General features: G+C 38.3%; 1 protein-coding gene across 1 annotated transcript in view; it reads left to right on the forward strand.

Annotated features, from left to right (window-relative positions):
- Window positions 1-1,661: 1,661 nt before the first annotated feature.
- LOC103285403 (PZP alpha-2-macroglobulin like) overlaps window positions 1,662-19,980 on the forward strand; it is a 49,094-nt gene continuing 30,775 nt past the window's right edge. Inside the window, exons 1-13 of the mRNA XM_008140825.3 lie at window positions 1,662-1,770; window positions 6,790-6,973; window positions 8,333-8,492; window positions 8,629-8,681; window positions 10,259-10,279; window positions 10,551-10,719; window positions 11,165-11,249; window positions 14,573-14,684; window positions 14,997-15,111; window positions 15,488-15,597; window positions 16,453-16,614; window positions 17,683-17,910; window positions 18,383-18,446. Of these exons, the coding sequence (XP_008139047.2) occupies window positions 1,685-1,770; window positions 6,790-6,973; window positions 8,333-8,492; window positions 8,629-8,681; window positions 10,259-10,279; window positions 10,551-10,719; window positions 11,165-11,249; window positions 14,573-14,684; window positions 14,997-15,111; window positions 15,488-15,597; window positions 16,453-16,614; window positions 17,683-17,910; window positions 18,383-18,446 (1,549 nt within the window). The 5' untranslated portion in view covers window positions 1,662-1,684. The remainder of the gene's footprint in view (window positions 1,771-6,789; window positions 6,974-8,332; window positions 8,493-8,628; window positions 8,682-10,258; window positions 10,280-10,550; window positions 10,720-11,164; window positions 11,250-14,572; window positions 14,685-14,996; window positions 15,112-15,487; window positions 15,598-16,452; window positions 16,615-17,682; window positions 17,911-18,382; window positions 18,447-19,980) is intronic.

Genomic DNA, 19,980 nt, shown 5'->3' on the forward strand with positions numbered 1-19,980 from the left:
TAGTATTAATTACATTTAAATAAAAAATTGCCAGCTATGGAAAAAGTTGTATTGTGTGGTGTATGTTTTTCAGATTCAACTAGAGGCCCAGTGCACGAATTTGTGCACAGGTGGATTCCGGCTGGCTCCGCCCCAATCGGGGTGGATTGGGGCTGGCTCTGTCGGAAGGAGATGGTGGGAGGTTGGCTTGCTTGCCCACCCCGATCAGGTCTGATCAGGACCAGGCCAGCTGGGGGAAGGGGCCGTGGGCAATTGTCTGGCAGGCCACACCCCTGATTGGGGTTGTGGGGGCTAATTGGGGATGGAGCTGGCCATAGGGAGGGGCTGTGGGTGGTGGGCTGGCCAGCCCCACCCCTAAATGGGGTAAAGGGTGCTGATCGGGGGCCAGTGGCCTGGGGTAGGGGCCATGGATGGTTGGCTGGCAGGCTCTGCCCCTGATCGGATGAGGTAGCCGATCTGGGGTGGGGCCAGGTGGGGAGAGAAGATGCAGGAGGGAGATTGGCGGGCCAGCCTTGCCCCCTATTGGGGTGGGGGGACAATCAGGGGCTGAGCCAGCCAAGGTGAGGGGCTGCAGGCTGATCAGGGTGGTGGGGGCCCATCGGGTGCATGGCCAGCTGGGGAGAGGGGCTGCAGGAGGTTGGCCACCCAGCTCCTCCCCTTACTGAGGTGGGGGGGTGCAATCAGGGATGGGGCAGCTGGGGGGAGGAGCTGTGGATTTATCATGGTGGGGCAGGCTGATGGGGTACAGGGCTGGCCCAGGGGAAGGGTGGGGGTGTTTGGCTATAGGACTGCTCTTGATGAGGGGAGAGTCCAATCAGGGACAGGCAGGCAGGCAGGGGGAGGGGCTGCGAGGTTGGCTATCCGGCCCCACCCCCTGATCAGGCCAGTTCACTGGCAACAGTGGGCATCATAGAGTCTGGTCATTATGGTCGTTATGGCCGTTACAGTCCGTGGCTTTTTATATAGAGAGACTAGCGTTCCCGTTGCAGGAAAAATCCTGCAATAGGATTTCCTGCTGCACTCTACCCCGCCTCCGTTCCTCTCTTGTCACCCGCCTCGCCTTCTCCTCCAGCCCGCCCGCATTTCCCTTGGCCCCCAGCCCTGACTTCGCTCCTCCCTTCTCCTTCCCCCCGCCCCCCCTAGCCTGCTTGCAGCTCTTGGCTTCTTTCGACACTGTCTTGATATGCAAATTAGCCACCATCTTTGTTGGGGTAATTTGCATACTCGTCCTGATTGGTTGGTGGGTGTGGTTTGGCTGGTGGGCGTGGCTTAGGTGTAGCAAACGTGCGGTCAATTTGCATATTTGTCTATTATTAGATTAGATGTTAAAAATAAAGGGAAAAAAACACTTCCTGCAGACCTATTGTATCACCATCCTAATTTTTTTCTTTCACTGTTCTATTTCGCACTATGAAAAGAAAAAAGAAAAAAAAAAAGAACCAGGCATTTAAAAAAAAAATAACTACTCTTTTTTTATCCCTTGGAAAACAAATAATCAGCCTTGAGAGTAATGAGGCAATCACTGAGAGCAACCACCCTTTCAGGGAATCTGTGTCCAACTCAGATCTATTTGGAATCTTCTGAGCGGGCCTTGCAAAATAGCAACCATATAAAGCCTGGTAAATTTGACCAGGCTGAAGGCAGGGAGTTAGGCACAATACATCCCTGCAATTTTCCCCTCAGCATGGGGAAAGACAGACTTCCTCATTCAGGTTTCACACTACTTCTCCTTGTCCTGTTTTCTACCAATGCCTCAAACTCTGCAGAACCGTAAGTCTCACTCAAAGTCTTTTCCTCAAGTCTGCTCTTTTAGTCTCTCCTTTATATCTTTGCTTTGTCTTTCCTATTAAACGCTACCTTTCCATTCCTTAAAATATCCTCTAATCATAAGAGACTAATCATAAATGGTCAATATAATTTTCCTTTGATTTATTCTGTACTCTTAAAATAATAGTCTTCTACACAATGTCATCACTAGGAGGCATGTTTTCATTATAAACTGAAACCTGAGACTCTACCTTCACAGACTCGTTCTTTTGGATAGAAAGCGTTAACTATAAAAATATTTAAAGTGTATAGTGGGTTGCAATTTAGCTCACATTGTAGATCACATGCATAGAAGAGAAAATATAGTTTCTTTATTTTTCAATAATTTATTGATTCTTCATCAAGAACCCTCAGTAAATGGTCAATGCATGGGGGAAGTAATTTTAACTGTCTTCAGTTATAAAGTTGGTGAAATCCAAAAACTGTAAGACTTCTCTTCCACATCTCAGTTCCTCTCCAAGGCAGTGTCCAGAAGAATGTGATGGCTATTACTTACTGGTGGAGAAGAAGAGTCAGGGCCCTTGGCCTCTGAGTTCTTTGTCTTCTTGGCCAATATCAATGGTTTATCCTTACCTGCTAACATGCATCATTTGAGTCTTTAGCCATGTAGTTTCTCTCAGTTTGGTCCCTTTATCAAGAAGTCCCAGAAGTTCTCTCTAGCTGACTCTGATTCACTTAGCTCTTTCTTATCACTTAGAACTCCCAACTTTTGACATCATTCTGCCTCCTGTTCTATGTCTGTTGTTCCAACACAGCCTGAGCTGCAGAAATAACCCATTTGAGACCTCTGGCCTCACTGGCCTCAATGGCCTCAACCAGCTGCCTTTACATTCCTTCTAGAGAACTATGAAATCCTTGGGTTCAATAACAACATATAGGCAACAGAAGGATCCTGGAAAGTTCAACTTCTAACCCTCCCTTGCCTACCCACACTGTACTATAGATAACTCTGATGTAGCTACATCCCAGATTGATACAGAGCAGTCTCCAGAGCACAAAATGGGGAGAGAGATGAAGGGATCTTCTGCCCTGAGTGTTACTTTTATCCACTTAACACAGTTGGTCCTCTCCAGGCCATAGTACAGAAGCAAAAAATCAAAACTCTGACAAACTCAAGTTCCTACCTTCTTCAGGCTTCTTCAATGCACAATTTCCCAGTAACCAGTAGGGGTGATTTACAACTGTGGATGGTACTGTCTTGCATTGCATTATTGCATTCCACTCACAGAGCTTTTGGAAATATGTGAGGGCTGTTCAGTTTTCTGAGTACAGGCTGAATAGAAGAAGCAAGTGACATTTATTGGGGTTGAAATGTTAAGCAATCTGTGTTTTTAGTCCAATGCAACAGAGAACTATTCTGCCCGTTGAAACCATTACTTTACATCTTTCCCACCATTTAACAAAGAACAAGCCTCATGGCCTAGTTGTCATAACAGAAGAGGTATTTTCTCCTCACTATGTAGCAAACTTCACCTTAACCCTCCATCATTAGCCCTACATGTGATAAATAAGAGCTATTGCCTAGAGAGATAGAGTTTACAGAGAAAAATGAAAAAGAGAAAGTTAAAAGAACAAATGGACATGGACAACAGTGTGGTGATGGTGGGGGCAGGGAGGTAGAGGTGGAAGAGGGTATGGCAGGGGGGATTTAAAAAAGAGGTCACCAGTTTAATATGTGCAAAATTTAATCACCCCTACCAAGGCAAATATTTAAAATGCAAACATGCATGATTAAGTAATACATTACAACGTTTTATTTGCTCAGTACAACGAAATCTCAGGGAATTACTCAACCTTGATGGGTTCCAATTTCAATATTTGTCGAAGGAATGCTAACCAAACCTTTGTGAAATAGTTGCTTGAAATATCAAATATGTATGGAACTAATTTTTTAAATTGTGATCTCAATTTGGGTAAGAATAAAAGTAGTATATGGAATAAAATTATAATAGACTGATAATGTCTTTCCTATTAATATCAAAAAAACTAGGGAGAAAAGTGGATGGGGTAAAAAATTATAATTTTTATAGAGCCTATAATTAATATTGTACTGCATACTAAAAATTGCTAAGAGGGTAGATCTTATGTTGTGTTCCCTTACAATAATAATAACAATAATGATAATAATAATTGAAGAGGAAGGAAACTTTTGGAAATGATGTACATGTTTATAGCAAAGATTGTTCCGGTGACTTCACAGTTATATTCTTAACTACATACTAATGAAATAGTACATACTAAATATGTTCAGCTTTTTGTGTGTCAATCATACCTCAATAAAGTATTTTTACAATATAGAGAGAAAGTAAAGCCTTTGGAAATGATGGATTAAAGTAGGTATAACTTTAGTCTTCAAGTCTTTTCTGTAAGCAGTCCAGAGAATAATATTACAATTCAATCTGGGGAGAAGGAGGAGATAAGCAATAGACCAATATATGGGTCACTCAGATAAAATTTATCTTCTGCTTCCTCACCATAGTTTGGAGTTACTAACAAATGATAAATTTGACTAGAAGTTTGGGGCAAATAATAAAATTTTCAGAGAAATATTTCAATCTGATCAGCCTAGAAAAAGCATGTCAAACTCGTGGCCCTCGGGCCACATGCAGCCCACAGTGAATATTTTTGTGGACCAGCCAATATAACAGTATATAAGAAACATTTTAATAAAAATTTCATAACTTAATTTTTACAATATCCTGTTATACATACTGTTTTATAACGAACTGTAACATTCACTAATGACTGATTACTATAATCGTGTTGCATTCATTTCCCTTATGCACCTTACACACAGGCGCACCATTTCCACTAATACTAACAGCAAATATTTTAGCAGCCGCTTGCCATGTCATTAGTCTTATACTGACTTGTTTGGTGTGGGCAACAGGAACTATTTCGCTTTCAGAGAAGAAGAAAAATGGGTTTATTTGCATTATGCTTATTAATTTGTGTAGTTATTCAGTGTCTGATAAGTTAATGTTCAAGAAAAAATATTAATTTTTATTAAAATGTTCTATTATTTTATGTTCATGATTACTCATTTATTTCAGCCCTTTGTATCCAGCATGTCTCTATCGAGATAAACCTATGTTACTATGAAAATTGAAACTCTTGGGTTTTTTGGCCCACATAAACTTAAACCTTGTGTATTTGGCCCATGTTAGCCTTTGAGTTTGACATGCTTGGCCTAGACCAGTGGTCAGCAAACTGCGGCTCGTGAGCCACATGCAACTCTTTGGCCCCTTGAGTTTTTAGCAAAGGCCAGCTTAGGAGTACCCTAATTAAGTTAATAACAATGTACCCACCTATGTAGTTTAAGTTTAAAAAATTTGGCTCTCAAAAGAAATTTCAATCGTTGTACTGTTGGTATTTGGCTCTGTTGACTAATGAGTTTGCCGACCACTGGCCTAGACGTTTGCCCCTAATTTGTTCTTCTTGAGTTGGATAGAAAGAGCTCGAGACACAATTAAGAATAGGAGAAAGATGTGTACAAATGGGCACTGCCACTGCCTGCTCCCATATGGTTGTTTTTACTGCTACTGATGCAGTAAGCCTGGTGGAAGGCTATTACATCTTTTTTTTTTAAGGCTATTATATCTTTAAAAGAGCAAATGTTCAGTAGATCAGAGACATCCAAATGCAAGGAAGGGATTAGATAGGAGGTACCATCTGAATGACCCTGGGTAGTTTACTTAACTGCTTTGAGCTTCTCTGCATTAAAACAAAACATTAGCACTTATGCAATATATAATTTGATGTTTTAATGATTTTAGAGTGGCTCTAAAGATTTGTGGCACATAATTTTGCCAAGAAAAATTTTAAAACATATACAGAAAGCCTGCTTCTTCAGAGCAGACCACATGGAGACTTCATTTGACTTCCAGCTTCAACAACTAATCTGTCTGTATTATTATCTATTCCTACTCTCCCACCTATTGACTTTGTAAAGTAATAAAATTGTGTTTCCTATGTCAAATGCCCCTGGTATTATATATATATATATATATATATATATATATATATATATATATATATATATCTTTATTGATTTCAGAGAGGAAGGGAGAGGGGTAGAGAGAGAGATAGAAACATCAATGATGAGAGAAAATCGTTGATCGGCTGCCTCCTGCACGCCCCCTACTGGGGATCAAGCCCACAACCTGGGCATGTGCCCTTGGTCAGAATCGAACCGGGGACCCTTCAGTCCACAGGCCGACGCTCTATCCACTGAGCCAAACTGGCTAGGGTGCCCCTGGTATTTTTTTAAGGATAAGTGCTCATGTTGGTGGTAGAAGGGAAAGGGCAATAAAACAATATAAAAATAATTCTGTTTTTCTTAATTGCAATGGTACTCTATAAATAAATGACTTAAACTTACAAGCATGGAATCATTAAAATTTTGAGGATTTACATTTTTATGTATTATTTTATATAATAGATACATGTTCCCTGAAGTTCTTTCAGTTGAATTTGTGTAAATCCAGTCATAGTATTCATGCACAAGTGATGTTTACTTAGACAAATTTTAATGTAAACTGTTTTATAAAGTGAGTAATCACCCACAATTTATTATATATGTGTATTTTTATGAGTATATATTCAAGAATTTATATATTAAGGCTCATTAAAACAAAAAATGCCTATAAAATTGAAATATCTTCAAAGTCAACTTCCGAGGCACTACTGGTGAGTATTATTCTTTTCTTTTCATTTTCTTTTTTAATTAATAATTTTTTTATTGATTATGGTATCACATAATTGTCCTTATCCCCCATTCCCACTCCAAGCCCCTCCCCATGTACACCCCCTCCCCCTGTCATTCTTATGCTAATAAGATGGAGGAGACAGTATAGAACTGATTATAGCAATAAGTACATATTGTTATGGAAAACACAATGATGGTTGAAAATACTTGCTATCCTCTGATTTTTCTTTGATTTAGCCTTCTTCCCTTCCCAGACAGTATATGGTGCTGGTCCCCTCCCTGCTCCACACTGGGACCCCCGAGAAAGGCTGCCTCCTTCTGAGCCACCTGAATGAGACAGTGACTGTAAGTGCTTCCTTGGAGTCTCCCAGGGAGAACAGGAGACTCTTCACTGACCTCGTGGCAGAGAAGGACTTATTCCGCTGTGTCTCCTTCACTGTGAGTACTTAGCTGCCCATTCCTGTTTGATACATTATATCTCCATGGTTCAATCCCAAAGAATGACTTTAGAATGTCAGTGAGGATTTCAGAAAGAATCAAGGCAATGAGTTTTTAGCTATTGAGGAAAAAAGCATGAATTTTTTCACCAGAGTAGGGAGAAATATTTTTCTACTTGCCAAAGTTCAATGTACTTCCTAAAAAAATCTATACTGATAAAAGGGTAATATGCTCATTAGACCGGGTCAACCGGCCATCTTCCGGACGTCTGACTTCCTTCCAGACAAAGCCATGGTGGTGGGAGCGGGGGAAGAGACAGTTAGGGGTGAGATCAGGCTGGCAGGGGGTTAGGGATGATCAAGCCAGCAGGAGAGGGTAGTTGGGGGTGACCAGGCTAGCAGGGAGGGCAGTTGGGGGCATTAGGCAGGCAGGCAGGTGGATGGTTAGGATCCAGTGGTCCTGGATTGTGAGAGGGATCCCAGATTGGAGAGGGTGCAGGCTGGGCTGAGGGACACCCCCTGTGCACGAATTTCATGCACCGGGCCTCTAGTAAAAAATAAATGGATTAGCCACAGAAATTGTATGATTTGAGGTTTTTTTAGCTTTGTTATATAACCATCTATTTCAGACCAGAGTTAGACAATGCCTAGAAACAGATTGTACAAATACCGCATAACAGGACAGCATGCAGAATTTTTCTCTCATGGTGGGATGTTACATGTCTTTGTCCTTAGAATGTGTAAATGGTTCAAAGTACTCCAAGCAAATACCCAGTACCTCTGTGAGGATGCTCAACTTGGGATACTTAGCTCCTATAGTCTCCCATACTCTTTCAGAGATGCTTCTCTCCATTCCTTCAGAAAACATATACTCTGTTAAAAAGAGTACAATTTAACAAATAGAGTTCCAGATGAGCTATATGGGAATTTGGGTTCCATGGATGGTTGTTCTTACTGATATTGCTCCCCTATATCTTATACTAGAGGCCCAGTGCATGAGATTCATGTGCAGGTAGGGTCCTTAGCAGCTGCCAGCTGCTGGCTACTGGCCGGGGCCTCCCTTCCCCCGGCTGTCTGCTGCCCCCACTGGCCAGAGGGAAGTCAACGTCTGCCATGTTCCGCACTACCCCCGGTGGTCAGCGCACGTCTAACTCCTGGTCAGTCAAACTCCCACCTGTGGGGACAATTTGCATATTAGCCTTTTATTACATAGGATTAGTATCTTCACTCTTATACCTGGAGAAATGTTCATACTTACCCAGCCCTTTGTGAGGCTGAATGAGAGACAGAAAATAGTAATGGTTGAAGGAGTCAAAGGGAGAAGACTGTGCTGTTCCTCAGTGGTATCTTTGTTCTTTAGCTCCCAAGAATCTCATCCTCTTCGGAGGCGGCTTTCTTCACTGTCCACGTAAAGGGACCAACACAAGACTTCAGGAAGAGGAGAAAAGTGCTGGTAAAGAATGAGCAAAGCCTGGTCTTTGTCCAGACAGACAAACCCACCTATAAACCAGGACAGACAGGTTTGTAGGCAAATTCCACCTCCTCAGCAGGTTTCCCGCCAAAGTCACCATTATCTTGATCTCTTAGTCTCCTGTGTTATTATCTAAATTACCTGCTTTATCATGTCTGAGACTTACCATAGAATTTCTTTTTCAGTAAAATTCCGCATTGTCTCCGTGGATGAAAATTTTCACCCCCTAAATGAACTGGTAAGTACCTCACTATCTCTAGTTTGGGTGGGTGGTGGGTGGTGGGATGAGAGCACTCATCCAAGGTGGGGTGGGAAGGTCCAGGAAAAGTGAAATGAAAGCTATTCCTTTAGGAATCTAGATTCCAGCTTTACTACAAATCTAGACTCTTATATAAGGCATAATTGAGGAATAAGAGATAAGGAAGCTCTTTCTCCTATAACAATAATAAATCAGTCTGGAAATAGTCAGCTACATTCTTTGCTCTCAAAACACTACGTTAAGTATAATGAACAAGTACAATAAAAAGTTAGGTATTATCCATACCCATACTCTGAAGGAGTTCATGATTAATTAAAGCATCAAAGAGTTTCACTTCTTCTGGATATATGTACATAGAATCTATATATATAAAAGGCTAATATGTTAAGTGTCCTTCCTTCCGACCAGTCACTATGACATGCACTGACCATCAGGGGGCAGATGCTCAACACAGGAACTGCGAGCTGCAGTGACTTGGCAGTAGTGGTTCTTGGGTGATGCACCTCAAAACCAGAGAGGAGGGAGCCCAATTCCACTTTCGGCCATGGGTTATGTTGTTGCTGGGGCACTGTCAGCCCCGAATCTGGTTTACTGTACACTTGCATTTGCATTCCAAACCCTTTACAACAGCAACTTTGCAGAGTGACCTCTTGCGACTCCGAGACTCCTCAGGGGATGTCAGAGAGCTGGTTTTGGCCCGATCCCCGCAGGCCAGGCCAAGGGACCCCACCTTCTGGAGGTTCCCCACTCACTCCACAGACACCTTTTGAGCCATGACACCACCCTATGTGCGGCTGGCTGGTGAGGGACCATGGGAGGTTGGCTCCAGGGTGTGTCCAGCCTGTCTCGCCCAGTCCCGCCCCACGGCCACCTTCTAATTAATTTCCTTTCAATGTGCATGAATCTGTGCACCAGGTCACTAGTAAAATATATAATTTTATTATATATGATAACATTTTATAATTTTTATACATACATCATATACTATCCATTATATACAGTCTTCATTTATGTTCATTGTGTGTCCCTTCCTTCAACTAGCTTTCAATATGAAGGAAAAGAAACAAGGATATTTTTAAAAGGTAGATATTAGATAATCTTGAAATTAGAAGAAATATTCTTGGTTTATTTTAACCAAATAATTCTGGGCATTTTCTTCCTATTAAGTCTAAATCATAATGACATATAACTTTATTAACATCCATTTTTAATTTATGTAAGTAATAGTAAAGTCATAATCTTCACTTAGGAGGATTTTAGTGCCTAAATTATATTGGTGAATAATATCAATAACTTAATAAGTATTAACAAGTATCATTCAACAATAATATTTTTCAAAGAAATGACAACATGATGATTTTTGTAGAAATATGTTATTATGCTTTTCTTAAAACTATTTACTGGTTTCCCTAAGCAATTTCACTTCTCTTATGTTTCTGGTTAAATTTTGATATATCTTACAAATATTATTTTTTCTTGGTAAGCTTAATCATAAATCTGAAATCATAGCCTTGGTGAAATTCTAATCACATCTCTTCTTTCATTTTTTCATATAGATTCCACTGGTATACCTTGAGGTAAGCATCAGAAAGAATATCTTGTAAGGAAGTCAGTGCATTTAAGGAAGAGGAAATTCTGATACTATTCCAGACAGATGAACTGCTGTTAAAAAAAAAAACTTTCAGATCTAAATTTTCCTATTCTCAAATGTCAGGTTTATTGTGGTTCACTTTTCTTCTGTGATTGCCTTTCCTGAAGGTAATGCTAATTGCTACCCTGAAAGTCATGTGTTTTGTCACGGGCTATCATGACTAAATAATTATTCCCATGCTCCTTTCTTACCTCTAGAACCCAAAAAGGAATCGAATTGGACAATGGCAGAATCTCAAGTTAGAGAGTGGCCTCAAACAGTTAGCCTTTCCCCTCTCATCAGAGCCGATTCAGGGCTCCTACAAGGTGGTGGTAGAGAAGGAATCAGGCGGAAATATTCAGCACCCCTTCACCGTGGAGGAATTTGGTATGGATTATGAAAAATGAAGGGATCATAACTTTCTGGTCCACAGTGTGAACTCAGTTAGATCCTTTGATTTTCCCATAGGTATGTTAAACTTGGAGTAGAATCAGCTATATCTTTTTCTAAGGCCATCATTATTCTGTGAATTATGAACATTATTCTTGTTTATAAGAGCTTGGTGATTTACAGTAGCCAAATTACACTTTGTCAAGTATCAAAATTCTTATTTCAGTGGAACCATCATATTTGTTAACATCACTGAGATGTTGTGGTCACAAAGTCAGATTTTTGCATGAATTAGTAAACCTAATCATCTTCAAGTTGAAAGATGTAAATGTGAACGTAACTTTTCAGGTTATTTTTGTGGAAAAAATTATAAACATTAAAATATTTGTATTTCCATTAATTATTTACCAGCTTCCCTCTTTCTATTTATCTCTGTCAACAGTGGTTCCCAAGTTTGAGGTCAGAGTTCAAGTCCCAAAGATAATCAGTATCCTGGATGAAAAAGTGAACATATCAGTATGTGGAATGTGAGTTAAATTGTTTTTGTCTGAAATTTCATATTTTGCCTCAATTTTGAGTGATTATTTAGCTAATACACAATTATAAATTAATTTTCCTTGGCACTTTTAAAAATTTATCTCAGTGACCTCTCTTTATTTTTATTCTTAAATATTTCAAATGCACCAAAAGAATGTAGACACAATCATGATTTAATAAGTAACATATTTCCATGTTTGCTGCTTTTTTTTTCCTTTAACATTTCAGGATAAATTATAAAAATCATGACATTTTCACCCAGCTACAACAGTATAGACCTCTAAAAATTAGTGACATTTTTCTATGCAATCATGATGCCATTGTCACACTTAATAAAATAAAAAGTAATTATTCAATACTAATTTTGAGTTTACACTCAAGTATCCTTGATTTTCCTAAAAATATCTCAGATTTTCCTAAAAATGTCTTTATACATTGCTTTTGGTTATTATGACTCATGTGTACTTTTTATTTTTTTTACCAACTCTCTACCATGAAATTTTTTTTAATTTTTCTTTTATTGTCTAAAGTTTTACATGTCTCCTTTTTCCCCCCAATTGATCTCTCCCCCAGTCATTTCCACCCCTGGGAAGCCCTCACTGCCCCAGTGTCTGTGACCATTGGTTATGCTAATATGCATACAACAAGTCCTTTAGTTGCTCTCTAACCACCTCCTTCCCCTACCATTTGTCTCTGAATCTATTTTTGTTCATCAAATTATGTTGATCATTATATCCCACATATGAGTGAGATAATGTGATATTTATCTTTCTCCAACTGGCTTATTTGACTTAGCATAATGCTCTCCAGTTCCATCCATGCTGTTGCAAATAGTAAAAGTTCCTTCTTTTTTATGGTGGCATAGTATTCCATTGTGTAGATGTACCACAGTTTTTTAATCCACTCATCTGCTGATGGGCAATTAGGCTGTTTCCAAATCTTAGCTATGGTGAATTGTGCTGCTATGAACATAGGGGTGCATATATCCTTTCTGATTGGTGTTTTTGGTTTCTTGGAATATAGTCCTAGAAGTGGGATTAATGGGTCAAATGGGAGTTCCATTTTTAACTTTTTCAGAAAACTCCATACTGTCTTCCACAGTGGCTGCACCAGTCTGCATTTCCACCAGCAGTGCACGAGGGTTCCTTTTTCTCCACATCCTTGCCAGCACTTGTCATTTGTTGATTTGTTGATGATAGCCATTCTGACAGGTGTGAGATGGTATCTCATTGTCGTTTTGATTTGCATCTCTCAGATTATTAGTGACTTTGAGCATGTTTTCATATGTCTCTGGGTCTTCTGTATGTCCTTTCTCAAAAAGTGTCTATTTAGATCCTTTGCCCAGTTTTTTATTGGATCGTTTATCTTCCTTTTGTTAAGTTGTATGAGTTCTCTGTAAATTTTGGAGATTAAGCCCTTATTAGCAATAACATTGGCAAATATGTTCTCCCATGCAGTGGGCTTTCTTGTTGTTTGTTGATGGTTTCTTTTTCTGTGCAGAAGCTTTTTATTTTGATGTAGTCCCATTTGTTTATATTCTCTTTTGTCTCCATTGCCCTAGGAGCTGTATCTGTAAAGATATTGATCTGACATATGTCTGCAATTTTGCTGCCTATGGAGTCTTGTAGGATTTTTATGATTTCCTGTCTTATATACAAGTTGTATAGCCATTTTGAGTTTGTTTTTGTGTATAGTGTAAGTGGGTGATCTAGTTTCATTTTTTTGCATGTATCTGACCAAATTTCCCAGCACCATTTATTAAAAATACTGTTTTGACTCCATTGTATGCTCTTGCCTCCTATGTCAAATATTAATTGAGCATAATGGCTTGGGTAAATTTTTGGGTTCTCTGTTCTATTCCATTGGTCTATATGTCTGTTCTTGTGTCAGTACCAGGCAGTTTTGAGAACCGTGGCTTGGTAATATAGCTCTATATCTGGTATTGTGATCCCTCCAACTTTGTTCTTCTTTCTCAGGATTGCTGTGGCTATTCAGGGTCATTTTTTATTCCAGATGAGTTTTTGGAGAGTTTGTTCTTTGAAATATGCCGTTGGTGTTTTAATCGGGATTGCATTGAATCTGTAGATTGCTTTGGGTAGTGTGGACATTTTAATGATGTTAATTCTACCAATCCATGAACACGGTATATTCTTTCATTTGTTTATGTCTTCCACTATCTCTTTTTTCAATGTCCTGTAGTTTTCCGAGTACAGGTCTTTTACGTCCTTAATTAAGTTTACTCCTAGGTATCTTAATTTTTTGGTGCAATACCATGAAAATTTTTTATTGGATATAAGAGTTGGCAGAATAGTAAAATATAACTGCTTGTGCCTGTCACCTATTATAAACACTATAAAATTTTGCCAATTTTGTTTCATTGATTCCTCCTCCCACAGTTTTTTTTTCCTAATATTTTTTAAACAAGCCATAGGAAATCTATAAATAGCTCAAACTTTTAAATATCTAGACCCTCCTTTTGTCCCATGGTGTTAGCTTATGGAAACAACAGGTCAATTGGCCTATAAATGTTCCACTTGTTGCATTTGCCTTATTGCCCCTTCATGGTACATTAATTAATTTACTCTCTCCTTTGGCCAGTTTTAAGAAAATATTTTGAGTGTTTTGCATAGATCTTCTTGGTGCAGTAAAGAAACAAATTTTTAAACACTGAAATAATCTCTCTCCATTTATAATTTTTTGAGGAATTTTCATACTATTTTTCATAGTGGTTGCTCTGATTATATTGTTTACTTGAAGTTTTATTGCAGGAATTTGCAAATAGAAAAGCAAAACTAATGACCCCCCAAAAAAACCTTATCAATTATTCCATTTGTATTTAAAATATAGAGAAATAACTAAGTATAGATTGCACACATAAAAAATGTTATATGCCCCTTGATTGATTTTTTTAGGATCTCTCTCTCATCTATCTATCTATCTATCTATCTATCTATCTATCTATCTATCTATCTCTGTGTGTATTGTGTTTACTTATTACTTATTTTATTCTATTCATCACAGAATTTTTTATTTGTTATAAAGAGCAAGATTTGATTTTATGACACAATAAAAAGAATAATAAAAAGGAAAAAATAAAAATACCCCAAGGCAATTTGGCTGTGCATTGAAGTAAAGTTTCAAATGCCTTACTGGGTAACATCTTCATAGAGATGTTTTTCCAGACATGTTTCTACTTGATTGATATGAGTCTAAAATAATAAAGTTATTATTAGAAAATAATTACTCTGTGCTGGGCCGGTAGTGAAAATGTAGATACCTTTCTTCAGTTCCTGATTTATTTCTTATGTGACAGATACACCTATGGGAAACCTGTGCCAGGACTTGCAACTGTGCGCATGTGCCGAAAATTATTTCATTCTTTTAATTGTCCAAAGCAAGAGTTCTGTGAGGAATTCAGTGACCAGGTTAGTATACAGCGTTCTCTCTCTGTACTACCGTTGTTGACACCCATTGAGCTACCCCATTTTACTAACGGGCGTCAGAATAAGCTGATCCTCAAATACTCACCACCAAAGATGACATTTCTATTAATAGTCCACAAAATTCTCATTTTGATGACCAATCATAAAGATTACAAATCAAATACGAATATTAAATTCCTAAAGGTTGATTAACATGTTTAACCCAAAAAAATTCTTGATACCAGAAAAAAAATAGTAGATTTAGTGACTATCGGTCTGAATCTGCGTGACATTTATCAATTTTTGTATTCTCAGCTCAACAGCAATGGCTGCATCACCCAACAAGTAAACACAAACTTGTTCCAGCTTAAAAATGCGGGTTATGAAATGGAACTTAAAGTGGAAGCCAAGATCAGAGAAGAGGGAACAGGTTTGAGTATTAACTTAATTTGGGAGATAAAGCAATAAATATTGATTTGTTCCCCCTAACAAAATAAAAGTCATAGCTAAATGTAGGAAATGAATTTTTTAATACATTTTTATTGATTTCAGAGACAAAGGGAGAGGGAGAGAGTGATAGAAACATCAATGATGATAGAGAATCATTGATCGGCTGCCTCCTGCACGCCCTCTACTGGGTGTCGAATCTGCAACCTGGGCATGTGCCCTTGACTGAAATCGAACCCGAGATCTTTCAGTTCACAGGCCGACGCTCTGTCCACTGAGCCAAACCAGCTAGGGTGGAAATAAATTTTAGAACCAAAGTAACTTCCAAGGATACTTACTCTTTTCTACATATTTTTCAGACCTAGAGTTCACTGGAAGTGGGACCAGTAAAATCACAAACATTGCAACCAACCTCAAGTTTGTGAAAGTGGATTCGCACTTTCGACGAGGAATACCCTTCTTTGGTCAGGTAGAGTGTTTTGCAATTTAGAGGTAAATGAAGTGTCCAGTTGTTCCCAGGTCAAGGACATACTGATGTAGTCCAAACCTAATTAGTATTAGCAAATAATTAATATGACCCAAGTCATTGAACAAAACCAAAGTAGATACTTTCCTTTGTAATATCACTGATAAAATACATGAACATACACTACAGTATTAAAAGAATAAAAGGTACTGTTTCTTTTTTGAACATTACTAATAAAGATATTTAATGTAATATAAGTTATTATGTCAAGCCCCTTATCTCACCCATTTTATAATAAATAAATATATTCCTGCCATTATCCAGCCAGCATCAGAATTTTAAGAGAGTTTCTCACAAATGACTCTCAATTTATGGCTGTCAATATCTTTCTTTATATTTCTTGTTCTGTTTAAAATAAGTGAATAAGTTATTTTAACTTTAAATATTGGAATTATAATAGTGTGCAATTTATGACTATTATTATTGTATTATTTTCATAGTTTGGGTATATAATTTAAGATAATACAATAAATAAATAATATTGATTTTATTTATATTTACAATTAATTTTAGAAGTTTTATACTTACTGGATTTTTCTTTAAAAAAAACAACCCACACATTCTTGTGCAGCTTTGTTTCAAAAAATGAGAATTAAGTGAGGATCCAAATTATAAAAAGGAGATGGAAAGACATGAGGATCCAAATGGAAAGAAACAGTTTTGTAATCAATATGAAAGAATTTTTTCTTATTCTTTGGGTTTTGTTTTTAAGTCATGGGAGCAAAGCAGTCTGTTCCCATGAGTTCTACCTTCTCTCAGTATTCTCCACATAACTTAACAATTACTTTTCTTCTTTAGGTGCTCCTGGTAGATGGAAAAAATGTTCCCGTTCCCAATAAACTCGTTTTCATCTCCGCAATGGAAGCCAATTATCTTTTCAATGCAACTACCAATGAGCAGGGTCTTGCACAGTTTTCAATCGATACTACCAATATATTGGCTAACAACCTTTTTCTTACAGTAAGTATGAAAGAAAAAGAAACCTGAGAACAAAGAGAACCTTAGTAAAACAGTCATTTATTCAGAAGTGAAGAAGGACACAGGCTGTATTTAAGAGAGAGAAATAAGAAGCTGTGCAACTTGGGGATAAGCTTGGGTATATAAATATGTCATTGGAAATAGTAAAAACATTAGAAAAGATATTGTAGAAAGTCCCTGAGAATTATTTTTACGGAGGGGAAAAAGGAGGGGGGATGGAAGACATCTATAATATTGTCAACAATAAAATAAAAAATTTTAATTGTTCTTTAAATTTAATGTATTATCTAAATATCTTATTGGATTTGTTTCCTGAACAATATCAGTTCTTCAATTGGAGATTCGTATAATTTGTTTCATGTTGTTTTTCCATGTCTACTTAGATATTTTTTAAATGATCAGAACCCCCCACACATACACACACACATTTATATATTGCCTAATGAAGAGGATTTTTAAAAAATCTATAAAGGCCTGGCTTGGTAGCTCAGTTGATTAGAGCATCATTCTGATACACCAAGGTTGTGGGTTTGATCTCCAGTCAGGGCACATACAAGAATCAGTCAATGAATGCATAAAAAAAGTGAAACAACAAATTGATCTCTCTCTCCCTCTCTGTCCCTCTCAATAATCATAAGAGGCATAGATGCTAATTTGCTGAAGATTATTTATTTTGAGACCCCTGGGTAATAGATTTTGTTAATATATATAATGTGATTTTAATTAAACCAACTTAAAAAAGACTCCTATTAAAGATTTCTAGCATTTTAACTGGACCATTGTTGTTCCTCTGGCTCTGAGCTGCAAGAAGAGTCAAATGAGTAATGAGTTGGCAGAATCAGGGCAAAGGAGATAAATCTATAGGTTATTTTCTTTTCATCTGTGCAAATTAAGAGATTGACAATATGTTTAGTGGGCGGTCAGCAAGAACAAGAGAAATGCAGAATATGTTTTAGAGTAGAAGACACAAAATTATAACTTCCTTTTGGTGGGAGGCTGAAGTGAAGAACTTCAAGGCAATATTGATTCTTTGTGCTTCTGTTTTATCAGGCCTACCATGAGAAAATGGACAGGTGTTTTAGCTTTGCATGGCTGCAAGAAGAACACCGGACTGCTCAGCACGTTGCAAGACATGTTTTCTCCTTAAGTGGAAGTTTCATTGACCTGGAGCCTGTGGTTGGTACCCTGCCCTGTGACCAAACACAGACTATCAGGGCACACTATATACTCAAGGTGCCGGCCACTGGGGAACTGAAGGAGCTCATTTTCTATTACCTGGTAAGAATAAAGCCTCAGATATATTTGGAGTTTATCAGTAGACAGAAGTGGTGAATGGGGCCAGGAATGTAAAAAAGTATTTGTGCACTACTATCTTGCTTTCTTATCCAGGTTCCGTTGATTCTTGATTTTCAGGAGGTTGATTCTCTGTAGCAGAGACTCAACAATCCAAAGTCGGTTATGTGGCCCAGTCGGTGTGGCTCAGTGGTTGAGCATTGACCTATGAACCAGGAGGTCACGGTTCAATTCCCAGTCAGGGCACATGCTGGGGTTGCAGGCTCAATCCCCAATGGGGGACATGCAGGAGGCAGCTGATTAATGATTCTCTCTCATCATTGATGTTTCTATCTCTCTCTCCCTCTCCCTTCCTCTCTGGAATCAATTTTTTTTAATAGGTTATGTGGAGAATAAGGTGTTGAAAACAGTGTCAGGCTCAAGAAAAGTTCTTTTCTCTGCTGATTTTTCATTTCAGATCATGGCTAAGGGAGGCATCGTCAGATCAGGAACACATGCTCTGCCTGTAGAGCCAGGAGACAGTGAGTATCTTCCAATCAGTCTCCCCATTTCCTTGCCAACACATCCACCCTTACTCTGTGACAGTTCACAAATGGGGAAATCATTCCCATTACCCCTTTACACTAAGATAAGGGACAAAAGTCCTAGCAGGTTTGGCTCAGTGGATAGAGTGTCGGCCTGCAGACCTAAGTGTCCTGGGTTCGATTTCGGTCAAGGGCACATACCTCAGTTGCAGGATCCCTCCCAGCCCAGGCTCTGGTTGGGATATGTGCAGGAAGCAACCAATCGATGTGTTTCTCTCACATTGATATTTCTCTCTGTCTTTCCCTCTCTCTAAAAACCAATGGAAAAATATCCTCGGGTAAGGATTAAAAAATAAATTGGGGGGCGAGGGAGAAAGTAAAGATCCTCCTTATAACTCTTTGGCATTTTTTGATTCAACAACAGTCAACAGAGAAATTTGCTTACCTGCTATGTGTGAGGCACTCTGTTAAGGCACACTTTTTTTTTTTCACATTAGTCTTTTCTGTCTGACATTAAAATAAAAACTTTTTAAAAATCTAAGCTTCCTTCTATTTTTAACCCTAACAACAAATGTACATTGATCATCTTTAATGTTAGTATTGTAAAGAAGAAGAGAGTTAAATATCATGGAGGGGAGGGTTTTTATTTTTTGTGCAGTCTCTGAGCTAAGCTCTTTATAAGGATGCATATTGTGCTGCAGACATGAAATTGAGTACTTCACACATGAACTTGAGTGCACTTCACGAATAAGTTAGGAGAAAAGAAACCAGTATTATTTTCTATTCTAATTAAATCTATATCGAGGTTTAAATCACTGAAAAGAGAACCCATGAACATTCTCTTTTTTTTTTAATATATTTTATTAATTTTTTTTTTTTACAGAGAGGAAGGGAGAGGGATAGAGAGTTAGAAACATCAATGAGAGAGAAACATCCATCAGCTGCCTCCTGCACACACCCTACTGGGGATGTGCCCGCAACCAAGGTACATGTCCTTGACCGGAATCGAGCCTGGGACCCTTCAGACCGCAGGCCAACGCTCTGTCCGCTGAGCCAAACCGGTTAGGGCCCCATGAACATTCTTGTAATTAATCTAAACAAAGGCAAGTATTTCACCAAATTCCACGCAACCCCGGTGCTAAACTTAACAGTGCTTAGGATTTGTTCCAAGTCTATGATTTTTCTTTACTTTTATGGTTTCTTTCCCTACCAGGCTGTTTTTAATATCAAAACAATATTCAAGAAGATTTAATTTAAAATAAGCTATTAATCAGCACTTTCAATAATTGTTTGAAATAAACATTAAAGAATGCTGCAGTTTTGAATATCATTTTCTGCAATATTTACGTAGAGATCAATACAGTGATCTGGACCCTATTGCTTGCACGGTTCCCCTTCAATCCATCTTGTTACCTGTTTTTCTACTTTCTTCTAATAACGCAGCATGTAACACACTTATAGAAATAAGTGTGTCTAAAAACACTACTTATCTAATTTTCTCTGACATTTTAATTTGTGCATAACTCATAAA

The sequence above is a fragment of the Eptesicus fuscus genome, chromosome 7 (assembly GCF_027574615.1).
Source record: "Eptesicus fuscus isolate TK198812 chromosome 7, DD_ASM_mEF_20220401, whole genome shotgun sequence".
NCBI lineage: Eukaryota > Metazoa > Chordata > Mammalia > Chiroptera > Vespertilionidae > Eptesicus > Eptesicus fuscus.